The 26,228-nt window shown below is 39.7% G+C and overlaps 1 protein-coding gene across 3 annotated transcripts in view; it reads left to right on the top strand.

Moving 5' to 3' along the window:
• The window catches only part of LOC117396811 (astrotactin-2-like), a 559,949-nt gene that overhangs the window by 192,615 nt on the left and 341,106 nt on the right, over positions 1-26,228 (top strand). For 2 of the 3 annotated variants that reach the window (XM_059005716.1, XM_059005717.1), the window contains 2 exons: positions 1,101-1,205; positions 17,398-17,544. In XM_059005716.1, the coding sequence (XP_058861699.1) occupies positions 1,101-1,205; positions 17,398-17,544 (252 nt within the window). The remainder of the gene's footprint in view (positions 1-1,100; positions 1,206-17,397; positions 17,545-26,228) is intronic. The other variant, XM_059005718.1, reaches the window with a different exon arrangement.

Here is a 26,228-nt window from a genome sequence, read left to right as displayed (position 1 = left end):
CACGGGGTTGCACAGAATTAATTCACGTGCTGGGATTCAAGTGAATAATTAATTAGTAATTGAATCCCAGCACAATAGTATATATAGACGCACATTTCTTGCAGTCGGGGTTGGGTGTTCGAGAGTGGAGAACGGGTGAGGAGAAGGAGGAAAGTAAAGGAAAGTAAAGTGAAATCTAAAAGTGTTTGTACTCACCGTGTTTGTTTGTCTCTCTGTGCACCGTTTGTTAAGTGTTTAGTACGTTTTGTTTGTCTATTTATTTTGGCGCAAGTGCCGTGTCCCGTGTTTTGTGTTTCAAACCTTTTATTTTCTGTTCTGTTATTAAATGCTGAGCGCGATCACCAAAACACCAAGTCTCTGTTTATTTCCCTGGCTCTGGTCTGACGCCACCCACTCCGGCCGTCTTTGTGACAGGTATTATCATATTCAGGGAATATGTCCCACAATGGTACATAGGATTCAGAACACATAGAAAAAATAAGAATGTGGCAATCAAAAGATATAAGATGAAATAACGTCCATAATAAATATTACATTTTCACCGTTACTTATAGGCAAAATGTCCCTCTTATAAACCCTGGTCCTTTGGAGAGTGTGGTTAATGTGGTAGAGTACCTGTCACACTGGGGAACCTGAGCAGTGTACTGTACTAATGCAGTGTTGCTTGCTGCTCTCTCCAGGCAGGGCTGAGCAGTGTACTGTACTGATGCAGTGTTTGCTGCTCTCTCCAGGCAGGGCTCAGCAGTGTACTGTACTGATGCAGTGTTTGCTGCTCTCTCCAGGCAGGGCTCAGCAGTGTACTGTACTAATGCAGTGTTGCTTGCTGCTCTCTCCAGGCAGGGCTGAGCAGTGTACTGTACTAATGCAGTGTTTGCTGCTCTCTCCAGACAGGGCTGAGCAGTGTACTGTACTAATGCAGTATTGTTTTCTGCTCTCTCCAGGCAGGGCTCAGCAGTGTACTGTACTAATGCAGTGTTTGCTGCTCTCTCCAGGCAGAGCTGAGCAGTGTACTGTATTAATGCAGTGTTGTTTGCTGCTCTCTCCAGGCAGGGCTGAGCAGTGTACTGTACTGATGCAGTGTTGTTTGCTGCTCTCCCCAGGCAGGGCTGTGTTCGGCAAGATGGGAGGCTCGGGGTCGGAGGCAGACGACGAGACCCCACTCAAGTTCTACACAGAGCACCACAGGGGCCGTCGGAGGAGCAAAGGTAACATTTCTGCCAGAGGGAAGGAGACGGGAAAAAAACACAGTTGCATTTGCCTTTTATGGTGAAAGACAATTTTGTGTGGGTTGGTGGGGTCTAAATACCTTCCAGTAAATTTGCAAACCCTACAGTAAAGGACAAGAGGGTATATTTACAGAAATGAACTTATCTAATGGAACATTTAAAAATGTTCTATTGTTAATTTTAAAGTTATTTGACCCTACTCTGCATCAATTTGTAATGCTAGCAATGTTGCAGTGGGCTTGTAGATTTAACTAGTAGACTATTTGACTGTAATGTCTTTCAGGTGCTACAGTGTTGTGCTCTCTGCAGTAGCTTTTGGGTTTATTTTGTTTTAATTCAACCCACAAAAATCTATATCTCTTTAATGTATTAAAGTGAATGTAAATCAGTTAGATACACATTGATATTAGCTTTATTAATAAATGCTTTTTTTTATCACAACTTTTTTTTACAAATCAAAAGCCTAAACCAGTTTAACTAGCTGGTACAAAATACAAACGAGAAAGTACTGTGTTTATCTGTATGAGAAAAGCTGGCACATACCCTTATGTCTGGTTTCTGTGCCGGTGGTTTCTGGGTAAATTCAGAGACAGAGTGTTGCCACCTAGCAGATGTTCTTGAGTTCGAGGCGTGCGTTGGCAGTTTAGAACGATGCTTTCCTTTCAAGTACTTTTTCATGGAGCTTTTCTTGCTGTTGGAAGTTTTCTTTTTATTATCCTCTTCTATAAATTCGAAAATAATTTCAGCTTTAGTTTTTGTAGACATAATCACATGTTCCTTTTGCTCGAGTCACAAAGGTGTTGTTGAACAAAATGTTTTTCTAAGGAGAATGTACTTGCTGACCGCGTGAGGGGTTAAACCTGCATGCTTGGAGTCCCCAAGAAGAACCCCTAACATACCATGCAAGGAGACTACGTTGCTAAGATAATCAAATGTATATTATTTCTAGGTAAGCTTTTGTCTTAAGAGTGAAAGTAACAGTGAGCATGGAAAGGGACTGCATAGAGACGGCATGGAGAATTTTTATAATTACAGGAGTGGAGGATAAAAAGAAGTTCAGGCTTTTTGTTTGTTTACTAGCAGTGACTTGGGTTAGTGTAAATCAGGGGTTCTCAAACGTTGTCATAGTGAGCCTCCCTTTGCTAAGAACAAAAACAATTGCGCCTCCCCATTGAAATGACAATCCTATATGTTGCAAGATATTGAGTAATAAAGTAGAAGGGCTGTGATTAATATAGTTAGAATAAGAGTACACTTCAGCGTTATTTTTTTGCGTTCTCATTCAGCTTCCTCTGAAAAAAGTCACCGATTTTAGATGCTAAAGTTGGGTGTCTAGTTTCCAGATGCCGGTGTAGTTTACAGGGCCACATACTGTCATTTGCCAGAACCTCTCCACACACAACACACACTGAGGCCTTGGCACACAGAACCTCTCCACATACATCACACATTCGAGGCCTTGGCACACAGAACCTCTCCACATACAACACACACTGAGGCCTTGGCACACAGAACCTCTCCACATACATCACACATTCGAGGCCTTGGCACACAGAACCTCTCCACATACATCACACATTTGAGGTCTTGGCACACAGAACCTCTCCACATACAACACACACTGAGGCCTTGGCACACTGCTGGACCCGCTCCACGTAAATCCAGGTTTTAAATAAACTTCCTCATATTTTTGGCTTCTGCGTTTTGCTGGAACCTCCGCTGCTACCGTCTTTGTCTTGTGGGTAAGTTTTCCTCCCTTTGTCACAACACGATCCAATTCTGTTGTAAGCTGTTTCTCTCTGTACACTCTGCTGATAATCTTATCTTGTAGTTTACAATTTGAGTGAAAAAAAAAACACACAGCATATGTCTGACGTGCCACGATTGTTCAGGAATGAAACGTTAAGGAGAGAAACAAAAGATATTTGCAATATTATTTTATTTTTTATTTGCGTTATTTTATTATTATTTTTTTTAAATCACCAAACCTTTCTTTTTAAAAAAAAAAAACCTGACACGTAGCTCGTGCCTCCACTGGCTCACTCCCCATAGTTTGAGAACCGCTGGTTTAAATCATACTAGACTGTGCTAAATTGTAACAGAACAGCAGTGGAAAAGGAATCGTGGAGCAGCAGATCACCGCAGTACAGCTCTGTGGCACAGCTTTATAAAAAATACCATACAAAAACAAAGCCATCTAATCGACAACTAATTTTACAAATCGACTGTCCCTCCAATCAGCAGTTGTTGCAGCCCTATATACTCTACAGTGGTTCCATCTTACTAAAAATGTTTCATTTTTAGCCGTACCTTGTGGGCAAACTTTCCATCTTCAGACCCTTGTTCTTGCACATGTGTAAAATCATTCATTAGTGTTGTTACTAGTGTGTAACTTCCACTTTAATGCTTTATTACAAAAACAAACAAAACATTTTTAATTATTAATAACAAAAGTATACATTGTGGGAATTAGTCCATAATTCAAAATGTTTTTACCAATGCAATATGTGTAATTTCTGTAGTTCCCCATCAATTTCAAATTCATGAAAACCATGTGTTGTGATCCACCTCAATAAAAGCTTCAGAAAACTCTGTCTGCTTGCGTTGTGTTGTTCAGGCTTGGGCTTGGTTTGGTTCTGCATGCGCATACAAGAACAACCATTCACATTTGTCTAAATTGAATGTTTCCACAAGCATCCAATTTATGATGAACTGCACAAGTGTATAAGGTGATGGTATAAACAAGGCGAGTCATCTTCTTCTGTTTTCATTCTTCTGAACATTAAGGCAGTATCTTCTCGTCTAATGTTTTTTTCCATGTGAATGCACATTGTTTGTCTTGCAGATTGTTTCAACACAGTGTGACTGCGGTGTCAGATGTCATGATGGTGTAACTGGGGTTTTAGACACATTGCATATCATGATAGTGTAACTGGGGTTTTAGACACATTGCATATCATGATAGTGTAACTGGGGTTTTAGACACATTGCATGTCATGATGGTGTAACTGGGGTTTTAGACACATTGCATGTCATGATGGTGTAACTGGGGTTTTAGACACATTGCATGTCATGATAGTGTAACTGGGGTTTTAGACACATTGCATATCATGATAGTGTAACTGGGGTTTTAGACACATTGCATGTCATGATGGTGTAACTGGGGTTTTAGACACATTGCATATCATGATAGTGTAACTGGGGTTTTAGACACATTGCATGTAGTTTGAAGCACAGCTCGTGGCAACAGTACTTTGCATTTGGTCATGTCTATACATTAATATATCGGTCATGTCTATACATTAATATATCGGTCATGTCTATACATTAATATATCGGTCATGTCTATACATTAATATATCGGTCATGTCTATACATTAACCGGTAAATTTAGAGATTTTCCAGTTTACCGGTCAATGTATAAAGTAAGGGCTTGAAGTTTTCTGATTTTATTTTTGATCACATGAAGTCCCTTTAAACTAATTTTGAGCAGATTCTGTTTCCTAATTACACTCAGAAAAAGCTGTTAACTACAAAACAATGCCACCTGTTTTTACCTTCATATTTTGACTGAGTCTAATTCTGTTTCGTCTTTTGTTATTTTAAACAGAGGTGACAAATTACACTAATTGCTCATCGCTGATCCTAATTGCATTTTATTCTTGCTGGGTTTTGTTCAACAGAGCTGTCCAGACAGATTTTCTTTTTAGCATAAATAACCAGTACGGAGTGCACACTGATAGAAAGCAAGTCCATCCTTTAAAATAGCCTTGATTTGTAGCAAAAGAAAAAAAAAATCTTAAACCCATTTGTAATGAATAGTTTTCTCTTTATTCGGATGCAGAGACATCTTAACAACTACTAATTAACATTTAAAGGGAGGTAGAGATTCAGAAAAAAATAAAAACCAAAAAGTTCAAGTCCTAAAAATAAACAAGGAGATGCGGTGAAGCTATACGTTTTCCAGCTCACAGATCAATTTATAAAATAACTAAGGAGTGTTAGTTAATTCAAAGAGCTAAAAAAAAAACAAAAAAAACCTTAGTTAATATATTTAACAACAAATAAAAACCTAAACCACAGCTGAAAAACACAGAAACCCTATTCACAGCTGCTCCGCGCGCACGGCTCATGGGGGCCTGTGACGGGATACACCCCGCCCCTGTGTGTATTATATTATTTGTTCAATTATTATTTAAAATGTATTATTTGTGTGTAAAAACACACTGTTTTATTGTTATTGTTTACAGCCTGGATTTTATGCTGTTGCATTCGGAAATATGGCTTCATTGATTTAACCTGTACATTAGAAAACCAAAGTGTTTTATAAAGTTGCTGACACCAGCATCCATCTTCAACAGCTTGATAATGACTCTGCCTCAGACTATGGGGACAGGTCTTGATTTTCTTCTTTTCTCTCATCATTCGTTTTGGACAGGCTGTTTTAACAGCAAAGGCTTGTGCTGAATTAGCTGACCGCAGGCTATAGCTGGATTAACCGTCTCGTTTCTTGGGGCTGTGTCCCTTGCATTATCAGGGAGGATGTTTGAGTTCTTCGGGGGTTTACTGTAGATCAGTTTTGACTTGCTAGAGAGCCGGAACCTCACATACGTTACTTACTTGATTCAGTACCCTTGCTTCCCTGGCCTTTCTGACAGCCATGCAACTTTCTGGCAGTGTTGATAACCAAGTGAATTAAAAACTCCACCCTCCACCCTCCACCTCACTCATTCTGAATATACTCCCATTCATTCCATAGACTTCCCACACAGGTTCTGCTATCTGGTTTGTCTCAGCATTCCTGTGGGCTTTTGGTATGAATTGACTTTACTGTAGTAAATGACATTGTTCTGTATTTTACTGATAGTTTGTGTAACATTACAATAGGACACTTCATGTGTCATTAGTCCTCTTGACTTTGCCAAATGAAGGATATCTTCCCCGTGTCTTAGGCACGTGTGTTTTGAGGTATTACTACGTTCCTTCCTCAAGTGATGTCCTTCCTTTATGAGCTTAAATGACTGTATCTGTCAAAGTAGATTCAATTTCCAGGTGACATTTTCATTTCCTAATCATTTTTAACCATTTCTATACAACTGGATTCACACACACACACACACACACACACACACACACACACACACACACACACACACACACACACACGATTGGTTAAAACCTCATCATAGGAGCAAAAATAAAAAAAAACTGTTGCCATAGTGGAAAATTAAGTGCCCCTCCAGGGTGCAATTATAACCCCCTGTCAGTAACAATAGTCTTCCCTCAGGTCAAATATTTTGCACTATGACTCTCCTCTCCAGTCCATATTGTGATGATGTATATGTACCAAACATTAATTTGGAGGCTTTAGGACCCTGGGGATTAGAAGACACTCCATCTTTGTAAAGCTGAAGTTACCAAGAGGCCATCTTGGTAAAGGTCTCCTATATTGCTTCATTGATTGGTCAATGTAGGGTAATGAATAATCAGCTGCGACTGATTAAGTTGGGGAATAAAAATGCTACAGGGGAAATGTTCTGGGTTGGGTGTTTGGAGTGGAAAACAGAACTGAGTAGTGGATACGAGTGTTTGAAAAGAAGTGTTTTCCTGGTAACAAAACAAAGGTACGGGTTCTGATAACGAAACTATTGGATTGTGATTTGGATTGGTTTAACGGTAGTCTTAATTTAAACAGGGGAATAGGCTTAGTCTGCCCTGTGTTAGATAGGGATAACAGCCTCCTGTTTAGTTAGTGCCCAAAGAAGGGCTAGGCTTTGTTTTCTGTTTCTTTTGTTAATAAACTTACGCCACGGCGTTTAAAGAGTACGTCCAGCATACCGTGTATAATTAAAGGGACAGACACTAACCTGAAAAACATCACAGACTCCGGCTGTAAAGGCCTAAATACTTTACTAATATATATATATATATATGGATGAAGGCTATATTTGCATCCTGAGCATCCTCTAGAGCAGGGGTGGGCAATCCTGGTCCTGGAGGGCCGGTGTCCCTCCTGGCTTTTTTTCCAACTGTGCTCTAAATTACTTAATTGTACTGATTATTACCAATTATTGGTCTAATTAAGTAATTTAGAGCACAGTTGGAACAAAAGCCAGGAGGGACACCGGCCCTCCAGGACCAGGATTGCCCACCCCTGCTCTAGAGGCAAATACTTGAACTTTGACCCATGCGACTCCTCCAGACCATCACTTTTAATTTAAACACAAAATGTCTCGTTTTCAATCACTCAGCAACACCCACAGTACAGAAATGTTTATTAATGATCAACAAAATGAGAATACGTTAACAAAAAAAAAAATTATGTAAAGCTGGTACATTCATATCTCAGAGAAACTGGAGAGGAACAGGAAATTAAAACAAGGTAAAGGCAACCATTCAAATAAAGCTGATAATGACATATAACGTCTGTACAGCACTGAAACACTACGTTTAAAAAAAAAAAAAAAAAAAAAAAAAAAAAAGCTGTACTGCTGAACCTCGTCTTCTTTAATATTAGCATCACAAGGGTATCCATGTATTATAAAAAATAATAGATGGGCCTCTTCAGTGAGTTGCAGGAAAACAAATCCTTCTCGGGTTTCTGTGACAGTTTATAAATTACACACACACACACACACACACACACACACACACATACTGGCAGTCAACCTTTATTTTACTGAAATACAACTAAGAATAGAAGAAACTATTGATTTATATGGAAATATAGTAACCTTCTCAAAAGAAAATCCAAGAGGATATGTTCACTGCAAACTTTTCTCATCAAAATATCCCACCTTGTTAGCAATCACAGCTGCACATGCTCCAGGGTTCTGTCCACAACTTTAGCACTGTATGAGCCCTCTATTTTTGTCCATTTGGTCCGAATCATCTCCCAGAGCATAGTTGGTGGTTGTGCTCTTTTTTTCACTCTCCTGTCAAGCTCATCCCATAAAATTTCAATGGGGTTAATGTCAGGCAACTTCTTTCTGATTTAAGTAATTGAGGTTTAGTCTGGCTGTGTGTTTAGATTCATTTTCATGTTGAAAAACAAACCCTTCACCCACTAGGCTCACTGGGCACCTGACCAGCAGGGTTCGCTGTAGCGCGATACGGAGAAACAGTCCCTGACGGTTTTTTTCTCCTTAACCCACGACAGCACAAGAGCCAATGACTCACCGTGCTTATCACACAGCAGCCTTCTACCAGGTGAGCCACTCAGGGATCCCTTAGCCTGAACTCTCTGACCTCACTCGTGGTTCTGCCACTAGAGGTGAAAACTAACTTGTAAAATACATTTTTCAGTTGAGCCATGGCATATCCTCTCTCTCTCTCTCTCTCTCTCTCTCTCTCTCTCTCTCTCTCTCTCTCTCTCTCTCTCTCTCTCTCTCTCTCTCTCTCTCTCAACCTGCTCTTCACCTGGGTGCTTATATGAGAGTCAGTGCTGATTGGCCACTGTGAAACCATCGATGCAACACCACCTGGGTTATATATTCAATGAAATTCAAACATAACATGCGTACCAAAAATACCAACATCAAAAAGTATAACTCGTTTCCACTGATGATAAGCCATGTGTTATACCGTGCACTGTGCTTGTCCTTTCTCTTCTTGTATAACTCCGATAGCTTAGCATTTAGCAGAAAAAACCCTACCAAGCATAGACCAGTTTTACACAGGCATCCTCTGTACGATTTAACCCTCTTTTTTCACAATGAAAACATGACGGGATGGCCAGTGAGAAACACAGCATTTTTCCCAGTCTGTGAAGCTTAATGGTTCTAAAATCACTTTTGCCATGCACTTAATGCAAAACGTCTAATATTGTCCGTAAATGCTATTGTTTTGAGTGATATTACCAACTGTCGTGGAAGAGACATGGTTACTGGGTAGCTGAAGCCCTCAGGAAGGATTGCACTTAGCGTAGGGGAATGTAAACGAACATACATTTTTCGAAGGGTGGAAATGATTTAATAATGAAATTGAATCTTTATTGTATCCAGTGAAAACACATACACACATTTCACAATGACCTTATTTCTTTATGTTTGAATTAGGAAACTGCCCTGTTGTACACATTCCTTCCAGTATTAGCAAACCTCTTCATCAGTCCTATTGCAGGCGTTGGCTGATGACAGTAGTTTAGATTGAAGAAGACAGAGCCCCGCAGTGTAAAGAAGCATTGTAGTTGAAATGCTAAAACCTAGCAGCCTTTTACCACAGCATTAAAAAAGAGTGATTTCCCTGACAGTAGTGTTGTTTTCTTAACAAATTATTATTGATATTTCTGTAACTTACACTGAAGTAAAAATGCAGGATTACACTTAAATAAGTAATGCACGCAATACATGCAACCAGCTTACATTTAAAACTGGTTTCTCTCTCAATCACACAACAGAACAGTGTACTTTATACTTTATTGTATGTAGTTCTATTGTATGTAGCTATAGTGTGGGGTTTTAGCTAAACGTGCTGGTCTGTTATTAAAGGTTGTGTATTTATGTAGTATAATATAAACATGTCCCTTTGAAATGAATATTTATTACATTAGAAGATTCGTCATAATGCCGCCCTGTCGCATTTCAAAAATGGTTACTAGACTGAAAAATGTTTTAGTAAATCTTAACATAAGTTGCAGGAAAACTACCCGACTGAAAACAAGAAAGGCAATTCGCTCCTTGCACTTGTTTAGATAAGCCGATTATTTAAATAGAGTTTTTCCTCAAAGCTTTTGATGCATTCCGGGCACTGCCGGAATCTTTTCTGTGAGCTGCAAACGAAGTGCAAGTGGGGGAATAACAGAGAGAATAGAAAACTATTTTTGTAATGCTGTGTCACAATTGTACATCTGCTATCAGATATAAAGTGGGGGTTTCCCCAAACGCTCTTTCTTCTGTGCTTAAACCCTCGAGCCCCTGTTGTTTTCACCATGAAACAGGAAAGCTGAAACATGGACTTTTTATTACATACCGTAGAAGACAAGGTTGCTCCAAATAAACACTGAACAAAAATGTAAATAATACCGAATTAATTTCATTGTCTACAAGAAAGAAATCTACATATTGAGTTTTCAATAAAACTACAGCAGCAACAACAACACATCAGGACTGAACTGGAGTCGCCACATGTTTGCATTTACCATCATATCTGCTATTTACCATCATATCCAAGGCAATGGCGTTGGAACAGTTAGTGCACAGTGGTCATTGCGCTGCAGAATGCCAGGTACTGATGCAGCCCCGTGGTACTGCAGTGCATTTCTCATGTGTGTTGGTTCACATCATTGTGATGACATTGGTCATAATACAAGAGCCAGTGTGGTACCACGCTTCCAGTGACAGCCTTCTACAATTGTAGCTGCAGTGTTCTATCTTTAGTACAGAGCCATTACCATTGCTTTGTCATTTAGTGCCACTACAATGCCATGGAGAACTATGTGAGATGGGTAGTAATAAACTATATATTTCCAGGTTGGCAATACCGTTTTGTGGTCCCAGGTGCTTAGAAATGTCATGCATTTTGTATTGTGCAATAGTGTTTAGGGGGTCACAAGGGCGATGGCTTTTTCAAATAGAAATGTGCAAAATCTTTGCACTGAAGCAAGTAAATCTGGCCTCTTTGGTACTGATTTTTGAAGCTGCTGAATCTCGAAGTCCTGTTTTCATGGGAAGCCTTACTTAACAGAAGATGCAGCCGCTTAACTCATACATACACAAATACATCATGCTGTGTGCATGCGTGCATCTCATAACAGTTATTAAAACATTCCCAGGTATACAATACCTGATTGGAAGCATTGGTATGCTAATGCCCTGTTAGGGGAAAGGTTTATGAAATATTTTCAAGCTTGATTAATGTTTTATGCGTGCTGATTTTGCACAGGGTTTAATATTAATTGCAAAGTTATATGAAGCAATTAGAGTGACAATCAGAGAAAAGAAATTGAAAAGCTTGATTTTCATACAGGTGATTACGAGCCTGTTTTTTAATGATCTTTTCCAGCGTAATCAACACAGAGTTTGTATAGACATTCTTTGTTGGGTACCTACATTATTTACAGGTTTTTCATATTTCAGCACAATGCAGTTTATAACTTCTATTATATACAGTAGCTCACAAAGGTTTGTATGCAGAAATACGAGGGAGGGATTGACGAAAACATAATTTAAACAAGCTGTTCTCTGCATTTCTTTCAAATATATTTCTGCCTGTATTTCTAATGTGCTCTGAATAAAGCTAATTGCATGTTTTCAGTAGTCTTGGGTTTGGTTCTTCACTGTAATGTATTGTACTGCTAATGTATAACTCTTTACCTGTAAACTCTGCTAATTATTTCTTTCATCCCTGTTCAACAACAGGATATTATTTGAAACATTGCATCTTTGTGATATTGTTTGATAACGTCATTCCTTTTTACCTCATTAAAGATAACCGTCAACAAGCAGCCTACTGTAACACCCAGGTCTTTGTCTTTGTGAGCTTGCTCTAGCTCTTTACCATCCATTGACTGAACACCTACACTGATCCCAAAGAAAATCTGTTTTTAACAACAAAACCTAGAAGACTATTGAGGGCTCTGTTCATCAGTGCTGGCTTTGCACCATTTTCTTTTAAAACCAAAAAAGGGTCTAGCATCACAGAACAAGAAACATGTTGGAGCTATATAGAAACTAGAGCCTACATAGAATTAAATTAAACATCATGGGCAGCAGTGTGGAGTAGTGGTTAGGGCTCTGGACTCTTGACCGGAGGGTTGTGGGTTCAATCCCTAGTGGGGGACACTGCTGTTGTACCCTTGAGCAAGGTACTTTACCTAGATTGCTCCAGTAAAAACCCAACTGTATAGATTGGTAATTGTATGTAAAAATAATGTGTAATAAATAATGTAATTGTATGTAAAAACAATGTGCTATATTGTAACAATTGTAAGTCGCCCTGGATAGGGGCGTCTGCTAAGAAATAAATAATAATAATCATGCAGAAATAAATCAATAAATACATTCAATAGCATTTAAATATACATACTATTTAACTTATAATGGTGGCAACTGCTGTGTGACTTCAATTATTACAACTGGTCAGTAAACAACCTTATTGAAGGGCCATGTTACTGTATCTCCACACAGACATGTCCTTCACTGTACAGAATGAGACACCATGTGCTCAGGTTCAGATTCCATTCAGAACTGAACCCCTAATAAACAATTCAACCACACCCGCGCAGTTCAGCAATACTTTAAACTACTGCTAGTTGTCAAGGTGACAAAGTGTTCGGTGGCTCTTAATGGAATAAAAATGTTCATCAAATTAGATTAGGAAATGATTGCTGTGTGATTTCACATGGGAATCAAACAAATCCAGATAATAGCATGTGCCTTTCACCTAGCAAGTGAACAAATTACCCCTGGAATACAGTAGGATTGTTTGTTTGAATAATTCAAGATAACAGAATGGTATGTGCTATCTGAAATGCACTGCTGGCCTGAGCTATAGGGGACAGAAACTCTTGATTCAGTGAAGACCATTGCCACAATTGGACTACAAGCTAACTAAACAAATAAAACACCTCCTGTTTTGTCTTCTGTATGTATTTTTACCATGACCAAATAACCCTGCAGCTGCCTATGTATTTGTGTTATGCGTGATAAAACAGAATACTTGTTGGTTTTAGTCAGAGGCTAAACTTGGCAATCTGAGGCATATGGCATTGTTGTTAACTGTCAATGGAACTTTTCCCCTATTAGTGAATAGGACTAAGAGTCTGGGTCTAGTGTTGGACAATGCTCTGTCATTTCTGCCTCAGATAAAACCAGTAGTAAAAACTTGCATGTTCCATCTACGGACAATCAAAAAGATGAAACCATTTCTCTCTGACAGAGACGGTGCTACTGTTCTGAATGCCCTCGTAACATCTCGTCTCGACTGGCAACGCCCTGTATGTGGGTCTGCCCCGGTGTCGAACCAGACTGCTCCAGGGCGTTCAGAATGCCTTAGCTCGACTGTTGATTGGTCGATCCCATCGGGACCCAACTTCCCAAATTCTACTGGATTTACATTGGCTCCCTATTGAGCTTCGTGCACAATTCAAATTACTGTGCTGAATTCACAAAGCACTTTATCAGCAACTTCCTCACTATCTGACTGAGGTCTGAGGTCCTCGCACACCATGTCCCTATGTCAGCCACGTTTTAAACACACACTTTTTGGAGCTCGTGCTTTCTCGGGTCCACAGATTTGGAATGCTCTGCCTGTTGAACTCCGCCTTACCGCTGAAATTCTCCCTTTCAGGAAGAAACTAAAAACATTCTTATTTCACAAGTTATGCTAATTCAGTCAGGAGAATGTATTGTCAAATGCTTTGACACTGATACTTTATACTCTGTGCTGTTTTTTGTATATGTATGTGTGCTGTGTTTTTTTTCTTTTAAATGTATATTTATGTCTTGTACAGCCCTCTGAAATCACTTGTAGTCTGTTGAGCTCTATATTTCTTTTATTTTTTTTAAAAAAATGTTATGTTTATCTGTGCAATAGAGAGAGAGCAGGAATCTGTGTCTTCAGGAAGTGCATGTTTCACAGATAAGAGTTCAGCCTACAGGTTCAGTATGTTGACCCATTTGTAAAGAAACAGTAGTTCATCTGCATGCCGTTATACAGTAAGAGATCACCACAGTATGTTTACATGATATGCTTGCACTTTCGTCATGCTTTTCGCATGGTTATGTTATGCGTTACGCATAGTTTACCCTGGTTTACCATGTTTTTTTTTTAATATGCTTTACCATACCTCTCTGTGTTTTACAATGCATGCCTATTCTTTACCATGCTTTCACGGTGCTGTATTAAAATTTGTTGTACTTTAACTATGGGAAACATTTACAAAGTTGATATTTTATCAAGTTATGCTTCTCATTCTCGTTGCCATGGAACCAAAGCTAAATCCAATCCAATCTTTTGTCTAGTCTGGTTATATTTTGTGTTACATGGTTTTGATTGACTTGGCCACCCTAGAGGCTGAAGGGTAAACAATAATATGGACACCACTGCTCAAGAGCAAATGGCATTGACATTGTGGCAGGAACCTGTGTCAAAATTGAATAAACCAAGGAAACCGTGATCTCAAAAGCCACTACTGACTATACAAAGTGGTGTAGCTGGGAGACATGAAATCATGTACTGCAAGAATGAGGCTGACCTGGTTAGAGGAATCCTCACCTTTAGAGACAGCTGTGTTGTAGCTTTCACAAAAGAGTGGAGCTAACCTCTCTGGTGTCTGTTGGCTGGAGTGTGTGCAACCCTACCCTTTAAGATGAAAGCTTGTGTTCTTGCTCATATTAACAACTGGCAACAAAAGAGATGTGTTATTGGACAGCTAACTCTGGGCACAGCTGGGAAATACAAAGAATAAGTATTATTTTAAAAATATAATTAAAATTATGAAGATTTTGATGTCTGTCTTTTATTAGCGTTAATCTGAAAGCAATAAAAAGTCAAATTTACCAACAGTAATCTTACGATATGTATCCCACTCCTCCAGTAAGATTTCAATGCCCTGCTACTTTTTTTGTTTTCTGCTCTGAGATGTTTTATTTCTTCTCTTTCTCTCACTTCAGACTGAGCAATATTTCCTATCTAGTCTGACATCACCAATGATTTCCATTACACGAGAGTAGATGTTAAAACTTCATGCTGATTTGAACTCGGCTCTCGCCAAGATAAGCATCAACTAAGACGTAGCTTTACAGTAAAATAATGTGATCCATCTGCGTCTCCATCCATTTGCATTTCCTTCCATATGATGATGTAGATATCCCGCTGTCTGGTGTTGATGGGTGAAGTGTAATGCTGGCTTCAGGGATCAGCTTATTGCCTCCCTAGCGCATCAACACACACAACGGCTGCGATGCTGGTTTCGGGGATCAACCACAGTGCAGTCTCCCCAGCGCATCAGCATGACAACCGTCTGGATTGAGCTAAGTAGGGTACATCCTTGGGGTCTTCAAGTGGGCACCTTCCATCCTCGGTGTTTCGTGGACTAGCCCATGACACCTCAAGAGGGCTTGACGGTGATTCTGGCGTCCCAGCATCACCCCCCTCTGTCCCCCACTCAACTCAGCCCAGCTTACTTACCCGTACATCAGCATTTCTTTCTTTTTATTGTGCTTGAGATCCTCAGCCAGAATCTTTCCGTCTCAACCACAGCCAGTTGCTGCTCCTCTCTGCTGCTTCAGATAAGTTCTTCACTGTGCGACGCAACTCTTGGCCACTGAATTCGACGTCTCTGAAAAACAGGGTAGTAGAGTGTGCTACAAACCCTCGACAACCCACCTCCATTGGGAAAACCCGGACTCTCCATCCTCGCTGTTCCGCTTCAGTGGCTAGTTGAGCATACCGCAGTTTCTTCATCTCAAAGAAACAGTGCTGCTCGAGGAGCTGTGTTCCTTGCCTGCAGTGTCATCTTGCATAAAGAATGAACACTGTGGTCATGTACAGCTGACCGATAGGATTGGCTTGTGTATAGTGCATGTATATGTACAGCACTAAGATATTCAGGCCAAAAATATATTTTACACTTTTTTTTTCATACATGAAAAACGCATAATAAAAGGCTGTCAAATATTTATGGTTTGACAGTATATGAAGTCATATTTACTATCCAACCTTGCCTCTCATTATTTTGACTGACTCATATATTAAATATGTACTGCAGACTCAGCTCATAGTGGAAAATGAAATGCCCCTTTGAAGACTATTGTTACCTCCAGGGTGCAATTATAGCCCCCTGTCGGTAACAATAGTCTTCCCTCGGGGCAATCATTTTGCATTATGGCCCTCCTCTCCAGTCCATGTTTACTATATATATATACACATACAATCCTGTGCAAAAGTCTTAGACATGTTGCATTTTTCTACTCTGAAGCATTATGAGTATCAACAATTTACTCAAAGCCTCCACTAGTGTTTTCTACTATTATAACAACTTTGACTTGCGTAAAGAAGGAAAAACATTGAGTGAAATGGCTCGCATCACTTCATTTTCAAGGTGTGGTATCCGAAGCATAATCAACAAGCACAGAGAAACATGATCTGAAATTGACAAACCCAGGACTGGAAGACCCAAAAAGCTGTCTAACAAGGATGAGCTGTACTTGAAGATAATATCCTTAAGAAAGAAGACAAGCGTTGAATTGACAACAAAACTGGCAGAAGGCACAGGTGTCGTTGTCCATCCATCAACAGTCCAAAGCACCTTTGACCATTGTTCCATGGTCCAATTTCTGTGTTCTTGTTCATATTTTAGCCTTTTAGTCTTGTTCCCCTCTCTTAACAGAGGTATTCTTACTGCAACACATCCTTTAAGTCCTGATTTCAAGAGTGACCTCTACTCCACAGTCACCTTGAAGTGCAATTGGCTGTTAGAAAGCCTCTACTCCAATCATCTTGAAGTGCAATTGGCTGTTAGAAAGCCTCTACTCCAATCATCTTGTAGTACATTTGCGGCACATTGTGTTTTGTTTACGTGCGTCGCACAGCTGTCGTGGAGAAGCTTGATGAAGTTGTCTCTCATCAGTGCATTTAAGTCTCTCTTTTTTCCCAAAGCAGTCGTGTGGCACTGTGTAAAATGCTTGACCCAGGTGTGCAGTTATTTGAAATAAAGAATTGTCATGCCTTAGTCATTGTGCAATATAACATTTTTAAAATCCCAAGCAGCAGAAAAACAGGTTCTCTCTTTCTGCCTGTATCTGACTGTCTACTGTATCTATTCTGTTGTTCGTTGGGCTTTGCTATCAGACTTTTACAGGCTTAAAAACACAACCATCATGAAAACGTGAACTACGCAATTGGGAGGGAAAAGCACTACATTAAAGTTAGTATCTGTGATGTAAGCATTCTTTGGTACGTGAATAAAGGAGTGACAGCCATGGCTGTAAAATCTATTTTGTAAGAAATGATTACTTTTAAATACGTTACAACTGGTCCATATACTGTAGTTCTGCTGCAGATCTTTTTGACTTTGTTACTTCAGGTGAATCTCCACATTCAGGTAGATCAAGTCATATTGACTTCAGCACAACAAAAGATTGGGGACCAGTGATAATATATGCATAAGAGCAGTCAAGCACCAGCTTCTATTGGCTGCTGATTCCTGCTCTGCTTTGTTGTCTGCCAGGTTCTCCCAGAAGTCCTGTGAATAAGAACACCCTGACATTGCTGGCAGTGAGTAGCTGTGTGCTGGCGGTGGTGTACGGGAGTCAGCTGCCCTGCCCCCTCACTGTGAAGGTTACTCTGCACGTGCCTGAGCACTTCATTGCTGACGGTAAGGATTCTTTCCCATATTACAAGAGCACCATGAAACGAGAAAGCTGCTGTACGTCATGCACAACACTGGAGGTCGCAGGAAATAAAGTAACAGTGAATACAAATTCAAAGACTTGTCTAAATCCTGCTGCCCTGTATAACAATTGCAGCTGGCAAAATAATTCCTTTCCATTTTCCACACAACTCACATCTGTTCACTGTGTCTCAAATGTGTCATTTTGAGTTTTTAGCAAACGTGTATGGTCTTGCACAGTCCTGGTCATTTCACCTGAAAGTGAAATGGTCCCCACTCCTACAGAGCCCTTTTTTTGTGTCAGTCAGCAAACAGCTGCTTCCCCTAATGACTGACAAGCTTTGGGGCCAGTCAGATGTTTTGACCCCAAAGAAAGACACGGCTGAAATGAAAGGACCGAAGTGAAACCGTCACGTATTAAGATGACCGAAGTGAAACAGTCACGTATTTCCTGGAAGGCAAGACAAGTAAACTGAACCCTTTCTTTTACTTTGTGTAGGGCTGGATTTCATGTTCTAAAATGAAAGTACATGTTTCAAAAGTACACATGAGAGACCCATATAGTGAATGAAAGTGCATGACAGGCAGGGTTTGTGAAAGGATGCTGTTAGCTACAGGCACTGTACCTTCATATGACTAATCCTGTTGGTGTAATCCCCTAGCTAAGGCACAAGTACGCTGAGGGAAATTTAATTTGAAAAAATGTAGGCATGAATGGGTTAAACTGAACAATTTCATTAGCGGCTGTTGTCTTGTGACAGTCGGAGAGAGCAACCACGTTTGGTGAAAGACAAATCTTTAACGAGGAGAATTTTCCGTCACTATCTATTATCTATTAGATCACATCTATTAGTAAAGATGATTTGCGCTGTTCATCAAAATGCTATTTTAGCTGTTATTAGTTGACATCAACTCTCTGTTCACTATTTGATTTAGCTCTTTAACGTAGAAAGATAACAGTTTTAATTTTTTATAAAAAGGCTTACAGATGAAGACAAACACCAGATCTGTTTTAATGACCCACACAGTGGAGGATCTCAGATCCACAGCATGTATAACTCTTCTGCATGTTGTATTCAGTGAGGCTCAGTAAAGACCAGTGAGATTTGTCCAGCTCTGTGTTCTGTGTCCTGGTTACGCTCTCGGGAGGGCTGTGGTCTGCAAGCTCTCCAGCAGTTGCTGGGATTTTTACTTGGGTGATTATCCTAGTTTTTATAAACAAATGGTGCTAATGACACATGAAGGGCCCCCCCCTCTATATGTATACAGTGACAGGAGTTAACTTTCTCACGTAGTTGCAGGAACTTCAGCACCGTGTGACTAATTGTTCTCGTTGAGCTTCAAGTTCCGATGTTATAATACCTCGTTTTATCGAGAGGAGGTTTAAAATAGCAGCTAAAACTAATTGAGTAGGATAGGAGTACTGCAAGTGAAATGATTATAACAATCTCACAGCAGGGGCACAGTGAAATGATTTAGTGTGCGTTGTGCTTAATACAAAGCGCAATGAAATGTACATACAGATGCCTTATTGAGCCAATACTTTTTGAATCACATTAGGTTTGTTATAGATTGCCCCCTCTCCTGATCCCATGTGTGTGTGTGGGTGCACTAGTGTGCTGTTAGTGCAGGTTCCAGGATTCAGCTTGACATTTAGCACGGTGTCGCATTAGAAAACACACTGTTAATGCAGCATTATTTATTAAAAGAAATGTATAATACCAAATTAATCCACTTTGAATGACATCTGTTGCTAAATAAATGCAAAATCCACATGTGCCCAAGTAAAAAAAAAAATAGACGCACTGTGACAGGATAGCGTAGGTGCAGAGGCTTTTAGGCGGAAATGCAAAGACTCAGAGGCAGAGATAGCAGGTTTAAACACTAATGTGCAATTTTATTAACAAACTAACAGAACAAAACACAAAATAAAAGGCTATCTCTGTCACAGAGCACTAACTTTATTTAACAAAAAAGGTTCCTAACTATAACCAGGCAGATAAGCAGCTTACCAGTACCACAAAACACACTTCTTGAACACAAACACACTATCGTACCTTCTTTAACAACAGTAGTCAGGTCTCCTGAGCACAGACAAAGAGAGACCGTTGCAGTGCCCTTAAATACCTGGCCTGATTAGCATCAGGTGAACTAAATCCCAGCTAAATTGAGGGCCAGCTAGGCTGAGTGCAGCCTGCTGGGAAATGTAGTTTTTGTCCTGGGCAGCCATCTTAGCTCACAGGAGTACACATTAAAAATAAATAATGAAGGTTTAGGTTAAATCTGTCAAAAGTGCGCCTCGATATGAACGATATTTCGCCGGACTTCAGCGGATTTTCTTACAAGAACCCAGACTTTTTTGGGTTTTTTTTACACTAAAACCTACTGTAGTACTTTCCCTCTAAATCCAGGTATGGTCTGTGTTGCATCTTCACACAGCTCCTGTATGTACTCATGATAGTATGATAGTATAATAACTTCATTATTGAAGGCTCCCTACAGTCTGTGTGCTGTGTTACAGTATCTCAGCAGGGGTGACAGCTTTAGGACCATCATTAAACCTGGTCTCAGGATAAAGATCAGGTCATCCCCCATTGGGCTGTTGTCTTTATTAAAATGTCACCAGCTGATAGACTCGGCTGTAATTGGGGCTGTGTCCGAGTGCCTATCTATACCTGCTGCCCAGTGAATGTAAATTATAGATCAGTGTGATTTGCACTGGTGCACAGGAGTGTGTTTCTAGAGAGAACTCTCCCTATTCTGCTACATTTTAAAACTGGCTGAAAACACAATCTTCTCACTTGGTATAACTGAAGAACATGTGATACACTTTAAAATACAGGCACATTAACTACACTGTACTTGATACTTATGCTTCAATTAAATAATATGATTGGGAAATCATTTTATTTAAAAAAGGCATATCTTCAGAAATAGAGCTAAAACTAAAAAAGAAATAAATAAAACAGGTTTCTCCAGGAACTCTTAAAACACAATCAGTGTATAAGACATGTGTGATTCAGAAAGCGGGCTTGCAGTTTAGAAATAGAGCAGCTTGCTTGGTGACACATGACAAAACTCTTCATGTTGCCACGTGACTGTAGACTTCAGAAAGGTGGACATTACCCACCAATGCATAATGCATTGCTTACCAAGAAACACAAGCACAAACGTCATTATGAACAGAAACATACCCCGTCCATCACGTGGGCGCTGGCGTACATGACATCACAATGGAGCTCCCTGCTTCCACAAACACCCTCTCTGTCAAAAGAAAATGAAAGGATCAACATAGATTGGAAACAACGCATGAGTTACAGGTTTGTGAAATGCAGATTCATGTGTGAAAACACCTCTGTCGCTTTTGCAGTTTCCAGAAAACATCTAGTTATTGCTGTGAAACAGAGATGATTACATTAAATTGACTTATTATGTACTATTGCAGTTAATTATGCACAGTTTATATAAAGCCTGAGACAGGCTTTTTTCCATGACAGGTCAATACCTTCAAAGTTTAGAGAGAAAAAAACACCATCACACAATTCCCAAGATAGGAAGAAAACAATGAAAATATTTGCAGTTTGGTAAAGTGAAGACACAAATGAACCTGATAATTGTTTTATGATGTACGTGAGAAGTGCTGTTCTGGAATACACGTTTTGAGACTCCCTGGATCCTCGATATGTTGTCGCTATTTCCCAGTGCCTGCATCTTGCCTAATCCAATACAGAATTACATTTTGTGCCTGCATCTTGCCTAATCCAATACAGAATTACATTGTGTTTGCAGTGATTTGGTTTAAGAGAAGCTGCTACCGATTCACAGTTTTCATCAAAGCGGATTCAAGCCTGCACCATGTCAAAACAATAAAACAATGCAGTGTGTTTTAGTGCTGCACACACCGATTATTCAATTTTTCATAGTGAGGGTCCTTGGTGTTGAGTAGGCTCATTTACCTATCAAAGTGAAGTGAAGAAACAGCTGCTTGGGTTTGTGGTGATTGCTGCTTTTCTTAAACTCTGTTGAGAACAGCAATCCACACCACCCCAAGCAGCTGTTTCTTCACTTGCTTCACTTGGAATGGTAAATTAGCCCAGTCAACACTAATGACCCTCACCTGTGGAGCGCTTGATCCTTTCTGATGAGCACGTACTGTAACGAGCAGTGCTTCACTAGCAGAACAGTGCCCCCTGGTGTCAGGCAGGGGCACTAGTTGAATATTCTGGCATGCATTTATTCACTGCAAGCCCCTTATCAAAGTTTACCAATGCAAAATCAAAGTAAAGTGTTATAAAGCATAGTGAAAGCATGGTAATGCATGTGTAAGCATTGTAAAGCTAAGAGAGGTATAGTAAAGCAACTTTAATCAGGGCATCTCCCAGTGTTTGTAAAACTTATTGAAATAAATTGATATTACAGTTTATTTTGTTGCTTTTATCTTTTGAACAACAAAACAGTACAAATAGGACAGATGCAAAACACGGTCATTAAATAATTTGTTTCAAAAGGTAAAAAGACAACTCGGATGTTTTCATTGCAGGGACTTGTAATGCATTCTTTAGTGTGGTACCAGAGAGCTGTTTGGACCGCAGTCACAGGCAGCCATTACACAGATTTCATTGAAAGCAGACAGGTATTAAAAGTTATCTGAACACAGCATTGGCACAGGGTTATTATTGGAAGACATGCTATCTCTTCTACTCACTCAATCTAAGCAGTGAGAAGAAACAGGAGAGCCTTCGAAGGAACCAAAAAGTGTTGTTAGTTCCGCAGCTGATAGGAAAAAGTACTGAGACAGAGATAGGGAGGGACGGTATATATTTTGGCCCAAACCCTTAGCAGAAGAAGCAGCAAGCTATACAATCAAATATCAACACCATTGTGATTATATATCACTGTGATATGTTTTGCACCGTAGGGTTGATACAACAGGAAAGGAGAGTAATGAAGCAGTTTAATCTGATGCATCGGTACACTGATATTCCTAATGAAAGTAAAGAAACAACAATAACAGCTATCACAGTGACAATGTGGCTAATGCTAACATGTATGAACTAGATTTGAAAGCATTGGTTAGCACTCCTTTAAAGGAGTGTCAATGACAATGTTGCTAATGATAATAAGATTTAAGACAATTGATTTTAAGTATTGGTTAGCACTCCTTTCAGTATTACATTTTCACCTTTGCAATACACTTTCAGAAAACTGGAATAGATGAAAAGGTCTCATTTTCAGTATGTATACATGAGAGCTAACATGATACTGTCTCACCGCTATACCTGTAAGGCCTTACCAGGTATTATTGCTGCAGTGAGCTTACCCGATCGCTCCAAGCATTCACAAACAAACAGAAGGCTGAGCCTGCTCTTCTATACTCTTTAATTTGATGGCTTATTTAGCAGCAAGGTTAGGAGCCGCATAGCATTTGTTTTTGCTGGAGATAACAGACTTCCGTGCCTACATGACAGCCGGTGTTAAACAGAATGGTTTCCAAACAGAGAAACCGAGGGAGGCATTAAACACTGCTGTGAGGAAATTACTATCCAGTTATCAGGGGATGTTGCAGGCGTACAGAATTAGATGTTAAATTAGTTCTGGTGGTCAGAGTCAAATCCTAGTTGACTGGTGGGCCACATCAGAAGAAAAAAAAAACACAAAAATCACAAAGACTGTAGAAGGCAGTCTGTGAAACAGGACAAGGATTCTTGGGATGGATCCTGGACTGCTCTCTTGAACAAGGTAGTCAAGGCTAAGAGGTAGTGTGGGACACTTGAGTTGCAAGTGTCAAAATCCACTCACAAAATGAAAAGGATAAGATAAATAAACATTTCCAATTATAGCCTGCTCCCAAATGAAAGCCCTGGCTGTACTCTGAAACACATTATTAGTTTGAGACCTAAATAAATAGCTCATACTGTGAAGTAGTCATGTTCAACAGTAGCACTGTCATTCTTCACTTAACAGCACTGTTAGCAGAGAGCCTGAGCCTGTGATTATGAGTCCTGGCAGGGGGCACCAGTGTTGAGTCACACCATGTGGTGTTGCCATTGTGTCCCTCCTAAAAAAGCAATAACACATTATGTTTTCTCCAGGTAGCAATGAACATGCCATTTTTCATATAATTGACATTTAAAAGGGGTTGGTTGTGATGTGGGCTTATTCACTCACACATCATGCATTGCACTTCCATGGGTCTGGGTTCCAATCCGGCTAAGCACTACATTCACAAGACCCCAATATAAAGCACTACATTCACAAGACCCCAATATAAAGCACTACATTCACAAGACCCCAATATAAAGAACTACATTCACAAGCCCCCAATATAAAGAACTATATTCACAAGCCCCCAATATAAAGAACTACATTCACAAGCCCCCAATATAAAGAACTACATTCACAAGCCCCCAATATAAAGAACTACATTCACAAGCCCCCAATATAAAGCACTACATTCACAAGATCCCAATATAAAGAACTACATTCACAAGACCCCAATATAAAGAACTACATTCACAAGCCCCCAATATAAAGAACTACATTCACAAGACCCCAGTATAAAGAACTACATTCACAAGACCCCAATATAAAGAACTACATTCACAAGACCCCAATATAAAGAACTACATTCACAAGACCCCAATATAAAGAACTAAATTCACAAGACCCCAATATAAAGAACTACATTCACAAGACCCCAATATAAAGCACTACATTCACAAGACCCCAGTATAAAGAACTACATTCACAAGCCCCCAATATAAAGAACTACATTCACAAGCCCCCAATATAAAGAACTACATTCACAAGCCCCCAATATAAAGCACTACATTCACAAGACCCCAATATAAAGAACTACATTCACAAGCCCCCAATATAAAGAACTACATTCACAAGACCCCAGTATAAAGAACTACATTCACAAGCCCCCAATATAAAGAACTACATTCACAAGACCCCAATATAAAGAACTACATTCACAAGCCCCCAATATAAAGAACTACATTCACAAGCCCCCAATATAAAGAACTACATTCACAAGCCCCCAATATAAAGCCTCTCTGGGATGGTTGGTTTCACTGTCCAGTTAGAGCCAGGCACAGTTTTTTCCCAGCAGTGTGAATGGAAACCCTATTCCGCTGTGGGTCTGCCTGGATTTGCAGCTTTAACATCATAGAATGAGCAGTGCCTGTTCAGGAGCTGCCTCTGATATGTAATTACTGCAGCACATGCATACAGAATATATTCAAATGAATCTAATTGACACATTTTTAATTAACCAGACTATGTTAATAGTTAATATGAAATGTCAAAATCCAGAACATTTCCTCAATCACGGAACAAAAAGGTGTTTTCAGTTACATTGTTGAGAGCTGCTCTTGGTAGCAACAGTAGCTACAGAAGTAAAGTGTTATTGAAGGTGCAGTGTGACAACAGGAAGGACATGTTATTGTAGTCAAACACTACTTCATTCTAGTTATTTGGTTACACTTAATACAGTGGTATGAAGTGTGCTCTCTTTTGGATAGCAAACACAATGAGCAAACATTTAGGCAAATGATTTAATGATCGTAGCAACATTTGAAATAGAAAGGAACTTGCATTGATATTGTGCCTGTTTAAATAAGCAAAACTGTGGCTGATCTAAAAAGAGACGCCTTGTAATAGCTGGTGTTTTTCCCCAGTGGTGATCTGACCCACACATTTAAACGACTAAAGACAGTAACAATATGATGGAATGAGGTCTGCGGAAGATCAGGTTTATTTGAAAGCAGTGGTATAAAGATCATCCCAGTAGAACAATGTCAAAGTACTTTCTGTACTGACCCTGCACACTTAAACCAATGAGCATCCACTGGAACTGCATCGAACAAACACAATAATGCCAGTACATCTTTCCAATTACCTCTAACTACCATCTTGTGTGGTATTGTTTTAGAAGATACTGTAATGGGTTGGCTTCTCAGCCCATTGAATTGAATGGAAAGGCAAGGGCAGGATATGAACTGCAAACCACACGGTCCAAAGACCAACATCTTACCATTCAGCAAGCTCTGTAGTCGAGAGGCAAATACGGGTCTTCTGCTGATGTCAGCATTATGAACTCATCAGCCACGAGGAGGAGCTTCATTAACTACTAATTAACGGAATGTGCGGATTGCTCCTTTCAGATATTTAAATTCCGCACTTCCACCAAGCATTCTAAACAGAACTCTTCACATGTTCAACACAAAAGATTTTTGGGTGGGTGGTTATTTATTCACAGGAAGGGATTCTAACTGGTTTAAAAAGTTAACAATTTCAGGGCGTCTGTCTCCTATTTAGAAGCATTTAGATATTGACCTGGCTATTTAATTTCTATTGCACTACCCCGCTGTTTCCTCCTCATGTCTCTCTTGTGTATACGTCTCCTAGCTGTTCATTGACTGTTTCCTCCTCATGTCTCTCTTGTGTGTACATCTCCTAGCTGTTCATTGACTGTTTCCTCCTCATGTCTCTCTTGTGTGTACATCTCCTAGCTGTTCATTGACTGTTTCCTCCTCATGTCTCTCTTGTGTGTACGTCTCCTAGCTGTTCATTGACTGTTTCCTCCTCATGTCTCTCTTGTGTGTACATCTCCTAGCTGTTCATTGACTGTTTCCTCCTCATGTCTCTCTTGTGTGTACATC

The sequence above is a fragment of the Acipenser ruthenus genome, chromosome 31 (genome assembly GCF_902713425.1).
Source record: "Acipenser ruthenus chromosome 31, fAciRut3.2 maternal haplotype, whole genome shotgun sequence".
NCBI lineage: Eukaryota > Metazoa > Chordata > Actinopteri > Acipenseriformes > Acipenseridae > Acipenser > Acipenser ruthenus.
This window is presented reverse-complemented; position numbering and strand designations above follow the sequence as displayed.